The sequence below is a fragment of the Panthera leo genome, chromosome A1 (assembly GCF_018350215.1).
Source record: "Panthera leo isolate Ple1 chromosome A1, P.leo_Ple1_pat1.1, whole genome shotgun sequence".
Lineage (NCBI taxonomy): Eukaryota > Metazoa > Chordata > Mammalia > Carnivora > Felidae > Panthera > Panthera leo.
The window spans coordinates 116,756,179-116,764,507 of record NC_056679.1 but is presented as its reverse complement, the minus strand read 5'-3'; the positions used below and the strand labels follow the sequence as shown (position 1 = coordinate 116,764,507).

The following is an 8,329-nucleotide window of genomic DNA, read 5'->3' as shown; positions in this document are numbered from 1 at the left end:
AACTAATGTAACTCTGTATGTTAACTAACTGGAATTTAAATTAAAATTTTTTTTTAAAGAAATAGCTCTCCTTGAAAAGCAACTCACCAAATAAAATTCAAATTAAGAGATTTTTCAAAATTTACTTTTTCAAGAGATTTGCAGTGCCTGAGGAATGCATATTTTATATGAATTTACTTGCTCAAAGTGCAAATTCCCTTGAATTTCTCTTTCTACACTATTTGGATCAAACACAAAGAAATGAAAATTCTACAGAATTAATTAGAAAAAAATGTTTATCACAATTAAAAGAAACACCACAAATAGAAAGTCTGGTTCCAGTTTAAATTAAGACCAGTAACAAACCACATAGATTACAATAGTTAACCAAAAAATGAACAGATGTATTTTAAGTAAATGTATTCCAATTTTTAAAAATTGGAAAACATAAAAAATTCTTGGGAAACAATTTAACATTTCAAGTATATATTAAATGTTAATTATGAAAATTCAGACTTACCTTGGCACAATGATCATCATTTAAATCCTGATGTTGGCTCGTATCACCCACTAATGGACAGGGTGGATGGCCAGGGCTGAAAGCCATGAGGTCGGTCTTGGGCGGACCCTCCCCAGAGCACACCCTCTGCCGCCTCTGCTGCGAGTACGACCAGCTCCCCACCGCGCTGGAACACACCAGCGTGGGCTTCCCCGGCCCGCACGCGCCCTCGCTGGGCGGCGCCGAGCACCGCAGCGCCACGTACAGCAGCAGCGTGAGCACCAGCAGGCTGGACACCGCGCAGATGGCGATGATCAGGTACACGTTGACATCCACCAGCGCCGTCTCCGCGCCGGCGGCGCCCGCCAACACCCGCGACGAGGCCTTGGGCGCCTGGCCGCTCTCCACCAGCGACAGCAGCACGGTGGCCGTGGCCGTCAGCGCCGGCTCGCCGTGGTCCCTCACCAGCACCAGCAGGCGCTGGCGCGGCGAGTCCGCCTCGTCCAGGCTGCGCGTCGTGCTGATCTCGCCCGTGTACAGCGCCACGCGGAACGGGCTGCGCGCGCCACCCGCCGCCGGCTGCAGCTCGTACGACAGCCACGCGTTGTAGCCCGAGTCGGCGTCCACCGCGCGCACCTTCGCCACCACGTGGCCCGCGCCCACCGACCGCCACACCAGCTCGCTCACGGCGCCGCCCGCGCCGCCCGCCCCAGGCAGCGGCAGCAGCGCGGGCGCGTTGTCGTTCTCGTCCAGCACGAACACCTGCAGCGTCACGTTGCTGCCCAGCGGAGGCACGCCCGCGTCGCGCGCGCTCACTTGGAACTGCAGCAGCTCCAGCTCCTCGTGGTCCAGCGGCTGCAGCGCGTACACCTTGCCGCTCTCCGCGTGCACCGACACGTAGCTCGACAGCGCACGCTCGCCCACCCGCCGCTCCACCAGCGAGTAGGACACCAGCGCGTTCTCCTGCGCGTCCGCGTCCCGCGCGGACACCGTGAAGATGTGGCAGCCGGGAGGGTTGTTCTCCTTCACGAACACCGTGTACTCGGCCTGCGCGAATGTCGGCGCGTTGTCGTTCACGTCGGCCACTTCCACGGACACGCTGGCCGTGGCCGACAGCGAAGGCGAGCCCCCGTCCCGTGCGGTCACCAGCAGCTCATAGTTCGCCACGCTCTCGCGGTCCAGGGCGCTGTCCAGCACCAGCGAATAGTAATTCTTGAAGGTGGACACCAGCTTGAAGGGGACATGGGGTGTCAGAAAGCAGGTCACCTGGCCGTTGGGACCTGAGTCGCGATCGGACAGACTGATCAGGGCAATGACGGTCCCCAGTGAAGCGTCTTCTTGAACAGGCAGAGATATGGAAGTTATGACCATCTCTGGGGTATTATCATTCTCGTCCAGAAGTTTTACTATAACTTTGCAGTGTCCAGTTAATGGGAATGAACTTCTATCTACAGCATCAATATTAATTTCATATAAATTACAGTCTTCATAATCCAGTTCTCCCTTAACTGTTATTTCCCCACTATTTGAATCGATTATAAATTTAGATCTGACGTTATCAAGAACAAGATTACTAAAAAGGTACACTATTTCCTTATTAATGCCGTCATCTGCATCTGAGGCATTCAGTTTAATAACTAATGTCCCATTCGGTGCATTTTCTAATAATCTTATATTATAAACTGATTTATCAAATTTTGGGGCATTATCATTCGCATCCAATACACTGATCAATAATTGAACTGTACCTGTTAGTTCAGGTTTTCCTCCATCAACTGCAGTCAGTAATAAAAGATGTTCTTGGGTTTCTTCTCTATCTAATGCTTTCTTCAATACTAGCTCTAAAATGTTTGTTTCTTCTTCGTTTGTTTTAACATCCAAGTCAAAATATTCATTAGGATTTAATTTGTATTTCAATTCCGCGTTTGCTCCGACATCCATATCAGATGCGCCCTCTAGCGGAAACCGGGAATCTACTATTCTTGACTCTAAAATAAATAATCTTTGTTCCCGACGCAAGAACCTGGGCGGGTTGTCGTTAATGTCCTTAACCTCCACTTCCACATGGAAAACCTGCAGTGGTCTGTCCACGATCACCTCCAGGTGGATGCTGCACTCCGCGTTCCGCCCACACAGCTCCTCCCGGTCGATCCGAGAATTCACAAACAAAATGCCATTCTGCAGATTTACTTCCAGAAGGTCTCTATAACCTTTGGACGACACTCGGAAAAGGCGTGGCACTAGCTCCACTAGCTCGAGCCCCAGGTCCTGGGCGATGCGGCCCACGAAGGTGCCGTGTTTGACCTCCTCCGGGATTGAGTAGTGGACGTGGCCACTCCCTGACTCCAAGGCTGTAAGAAGCAGAAGCAAGAGCAGCAGGCGCCGGGAACCTGGACTCCTCTGAGAATATACCATCGCAAATTCGTTGCAATTTTCAAATGTCTATTGCACTACCACACGATAGCTTTTGGAAACATAATTTCCAATTTGCTATAATTTTTTATTTGCTCACCTTTTCAGCTTCAGCATCAGAGCAAAAAATGGAGTGGCCTTTTTCCTTTCTGCCTAAGGAAAATAAACTCACTGTATTCCTTTTTCGGGGGGAAAAAAAAAAAAAAAAAAAAAAAAAAAAACCACCACCACCAAACTTGCGGTTTCCAGCGCCATCATGTGGACAGAAGGGTGAGCTTTTACTTTGTTATGCTTTGTTTCCATTCGTTAAATATTTCCAAATTTCAATGACTCTTAGGAATTCTTTATTTTCCTTCTCTCTAATCAAAATGTATCATTAATGTTACAATAAAGGGTATCAGTTTTCATTAAAATATTGCAAAATCCATTCTACTTTAATCATGCCACACCAATGTTTACTAGAGTAATTTGTATTGGTCTATTCTTTATAGAATTCCTAACTAACTTTAAAAGCTTTAGTTTTTCATTTATTTGCATATTTAAATATATCTTGTGAAATTTCTTGAGTGTTTTCTATTATTTTGATGGAATGTTTGTAACTACTTCTACATTACTCATGAAACATTTATATTCCTATTTGCAGTATTTAATATTGACTTGTTGTTATATTCAAAGTAACAAGCTATTTGAATAGCATTCTTGTCTGAGTTCCCTTTTGGAAGTTTGATATTCAAATTGCTAAAAATCCATTTCTTTAATTTCTCTATATATCACCTACTTTTAACTGCTGACTAAAAAAAATCATAATTTGGAGATTTGCATTTTCTAGAGGCCAAAATCATAGCATGACTTGGTCAACATCTTGACACCATTTTTTGAATTAGATGCATCTAGGCAGCATTTCTTCAGCTTGCATTCCTGATAAGTCACAGTTGATACAAATTGTGAAAGCACATATCTTTGCTTTTATGCAGCAAATCAAACTACTAATATTGTTTGTGGATACACTACTCCATAAAATGTGTGGGTTCCAGTAAAAATTAAAAGATAGAAATCACATTATTAACTGGACTAACTCTATCTTAATTTCATCTCTTTTTAATCATCCAGTTCATCTGCTGCATGATACCACTTGGACTTACTTATAAATATGGTCAGAAGGAAATGTCCCAAAAGAAAATGTCACCAATTTTTTCCACTGAAAAAGTATTTAAACTTCTGCTTGTATATATACTCCCTAGAATTCCATAAATATTAAAAAATACGCCTTACCTATGAAGACATAGGGTCCAGGGGATCAATAATTCTATTATTTGATCCTTGTATATATAAAGCATAAACCCCAAATTTGTTCCTTAGGTTTGGTTTAAGTGATATATGAGACTTGAAGTATTATTTTTGGGTCAAAGTATAAAACAAATGTGGAAAAGTGTAATACAAAAAATAGAAGATAAATAAGAATTTAGTAGAAAATACAAAGTCATTTGAAATACACTTGCTTCCCAGTGTTCAAAGTAGTAAAGATATAGGATAATGTTACTGGATACAGTTCTTATATAATATTTAACAGTACATTTACCATTCCTTTTAGTTTTTCAAAAGTTCTTATTCTCTCTACTAACATGGCTTTTCTCTCAGTTCTCAGATCACCCAAACACTAAAGAAATTTCGATTTTCAAGATTACTTATCTGTTCCTGATAATGATAATTTGAAAACAGTTTAATATACAAAAGTAAAAAACCAAAAAAAATGATAACAAGTATGTTGAAAATATCATGTTAAGGTTGATTTACCTTCTATTATAGAACCATGACTGATATGAAACTCCAAAAATATATTATAAATAGATTTACTTTTGAAAAAAGTAAATGTCAAGTATTTAACAGCCAAACTGACAGTGTGATGTTAACTATGTATGCATGGTAATTTATAGAGTATTTTCAGTATATATTTAAATATTTTGAAAGTATACACAAAGGAAAAAATGGCATCAACAGTATCATATGCTTCTTTTAGTTTGTGATTTTTTTCATATAGAAATTTCGGGGGAAAACAAGACTCTTGACACCCATCTTCACATCTGTTCAAAAATACTAAGTTTTTGGATTATCGCCTTGCATTTGTCTTTCAATACTCATCTCTTTTGGGTGGTTAAGTTCTCAATAGTTATAGACTCTCTGCTCTTAATTCCATAGACAACACCACAGGTAAAGAAAATTCTTTAGATCTTTTTCCAAACCATTATTTCAATCAAATATTATAGGTTACCTTATTAACTGATCCTTTCATTTGCTAGTTTCTCTAAAAATTTTAGTTATATTTAAACCTTGATACAGAAAGAAAACTCCTTCCTTGACAATGGATTTAGGTTAAGAAAACCAGATAGAGTTTTGAGGTATCTCTACTTAATATAATGGGAAGCATTCAGGAAGATGTTACACTAGAAAATTTAATTTTGCATTGGAGTCTAGATGTCATTCATTACCTACAAAACTCCAGAATAGAGGCACCTGGGTGGCTCAGTCAGTTAAGGGTCCGACTTAGGCTCAGGTCATGATCTCAAGGCTGGTGAGTTCAAGCCCTGCATCAGGCTCTGTGCTGACAGCTCAGAGCCAGGGAGCCCACTTAGTATTCTGTGTCTTCCTCTCTCTCTGCCCCTCCCCCACTCATGCTCTGTCCCTCTCTCCTTCAAAAATAAACACTAAAAAAATCCTCCAGAATAAAATTTTATTAAGCTATATTTCTCTGCTATTTGTAAAAGTTTACAAAAGTCTACCACACTGCCCAAAAATAACGCATGAAGTTGAAGCAGTCTTTTACAGATTTATAAATAATTTATGCTGCTGCACCAAATTTGACAAAAAATTTAATTACTAAAAATTATTCTAGGGGCACCTGAGTGGTTCAGTCAGTTAAGAGTCTGACTTTGGCTCAGGTCATGATCTCATGGGTTCAAGACATCAAGTTCCATGTTGGCCTCTGCCTTGACAGTGTGGAGTTTTCTTGGGATTCTCTCTTTTCCTCCCTCTCAATCCCTCCCCCACACTCACTCTCACTCTTTCTCTCTCTCTCAAAATAAGCATTAAAAAAAACAAAAACAAAAACAAACCACACCATACATCCACATGTGCCATTATTAAACAGAATAAAATTTAACTTAGAGCTGATATCTATCATAATTACCAATGTCAATAGCTAAAAATAAATCTAGTGAAATATGTAAAGGACCTCTACACAGAAAACTGTGAAATATTAAGAAACATACAGATTATTTAGATAAATAGACCATGCTCATGAATTGACTCATTTTTGTAAAGATATCAACGTGCTTCAGATTTCTAAATAGACTTAAGGCAATCTAAATAAAAACCTCACCAAATTGTTCTTATGAAATTTATATACAAATTTAGGTGGAAATGGAAGAGGTAACATGGCATTGATGTAAGAAAATGTTTTTAAGTCAAAAAAATTAGAACAGGGGCACCTGGGTGGCTCAGTTGGTTGAGCGACTGACTTCGGCTCAGGTCATGATCTCACGGTTTGTGAGTTCAAGCCCCGTGTCGGGCTCTGTGCTGCCAGCTCAGAGCCTGGAACCTGTTTTGGATTCTGTGTCTCCCTCTCTCTGACCCTCCCCCGTTCATGCTCTGTCTCTCTCTGCCTCAGAAATAAACATAAAAAAAAATTTAAAAAATAGAACAAAAAAGATCATACCCATATAATGGATATTTTATCAAAACGTGGAATTGATTTTTAAGAAATGGTGCTGTTTCAGTTGAATGTCATTGGGGAAAATTAATCTTGACCCCTATGTCACAAAAGACAAAAAAAAAAAAATTCAAAAAAAAGGATGTATATCTTATGTGAACAATGAAACAAAACATACCAAAGAAATTATCTACATGACATAGAATAAAAATGAAAAGACTGATAAATTGAACTTAACTGAAATTTAAAATTTCTATTCACCAAAAGATAAAATAATGAAGAGGAGAAGAATGAAAAAGCAAGAAAGTTGTTATATCCAGAATATACAAAATTTTCAAAAAGCAAGCGAAAATGCAACACAATAGAAAAACAGGCAGAGACTCAAACAGCAATTGTATACATAAGATATAAAATGGCCAATAATAATACAAACAGGTGCTCAACCTCATTTATAAATCAGGAAACATAACATGGAAATACTAAACACACCCAGCAAAATAGCAACTACATAGACAATCTGACAATGCCCAATTAGGGAGATGATATAGAGCAATACACTGTTAGCACAGTGTAAATGGATAAAAAACATTTGGGAAATCTGTTTTGTATATTAAAGATGAATATATGCAAATATTTTATGTTCTAATTTCAATTCTGTGTACATGGGCACCGAAAATATTTTTTAAGTTTATTTATTTATTTTGAGAGAGAGCGAGCACAAGCAGGTGAGGGGCAGAGAGGACAGAATTCCAAGCAGGCTCCGTGAGGATGCGGGGCTCAAACCCATGAACCGTAAAATCATGACCTGAGCCAAGATCCAGAGTCAGTCGCTCAACTGAGTGAGCCACCCAGGCACCCCAAAATTTTGGAATATATTTATGATAGCATTATTTGAAGCAGACATAAAGGAGAAACAATTCAAAATGCTCAACAATGGGAAAATTACTCATAATATAGTCATAAACTACTGGAGAGAAAACAAATTAAATGAACTCCAACTACACACAGCAATATCGATGATTCCAGAGAATGATGAATGATAAATATGAAGAACACACAAACACAGGCACACACATAACACATTTTGTGCAATTATATTTAGATAAAGCACAGGATCAACGAAACCAAGAGTTGGTTTTTTGAAAAAAAAATAAACAAAATTGACAAACCTCTAGCCAGGCTTCTCAAAAAGAAAAGGGAGGGGCGCCTGGGTGGCGCAGTCGGTTAAGCGTCCGACTTCAGCCAGGTCACGATCTCGCGGTCCGTGAGTTCGAGCCCCGCGTCAGGCTCTGGGCTGATGGCTCAGAGCCTGGAGCCTGTTTCCGATTCTGCGTCTCCCTCTCTCTCTGCCCCTCCCCCGTTCATGCTCTGTCTGTCTCTGTCCCAAAAATAAATAAAAAACGTTGAAAAAAAAATTAAAAAAAAAAAAAGGGAGATGACCCAAATAGATAAAATCATGAATGAAAATGGAATTATTACAACCAATCCCTCAGAGATACAAACAATTATCAGGGAATACTATGAAAAATTATATGCCAACAAATTGGACAACCTGGAAGAAATGGACAAATTCCTAAACACCCACACTCTTCCAAAACTCAATCAGGAGGAAATAGAAAGCTTGAACAGACCCATAACCAGCGAAGAAATTGAATTGGTTATCAAAAATCTCCCAACAAATAAGAGTCCATGACCAGATGGCTTCCCAGGGGAGTTCTACCAGACGTTTAAAG

The 8,329-nt window shown here is 39.9% G+C and overlaps 1 protein-coding gene across 1 annotated transcript; it reads right to left on the bottom strand.

Annotated features, from left to right (window-relative positions):
* Positions 1-181: 181 nt before the first annotated feature.
* On the bottom strand, positions 182-2,964 carry LOC122230055 (protocadherin alpha-5-like). Its single transcript, XM_042955733.1, has 2 exons — positions 500-2,964; positions 182-217 (listed from the first exon to the last, which is right to left on the bottom strand). The coding sequence occupies exons 1-2, from the start codon at positions 2,891-2,893 to the stop codon at positions 182-184; spliced, it is 2,430 nt and encodes an 809-aa protein (XP_042811667.1). The 5' UTR covers positions 2,894-2,964.
* Positions 2,965-8,329: the final 5,365 nt, after the last annotated feature.

Coding starts and splice junctions, on each gene's coding strand:
- LOC122230055 (XM_042955733.1), bottom strand. CDS start 2,893: ATGGTATATTCTCAGAGGAGTCCAGGTTCCCGGCGCCTGCTGCTCTTG. Junction 218..499: donor ATGATGATCATTGTGCCAAG/GTAAGTCTGAAT, acceptor TGATCCAAATAG/TGTAGAAAGAGAAATTCAAG.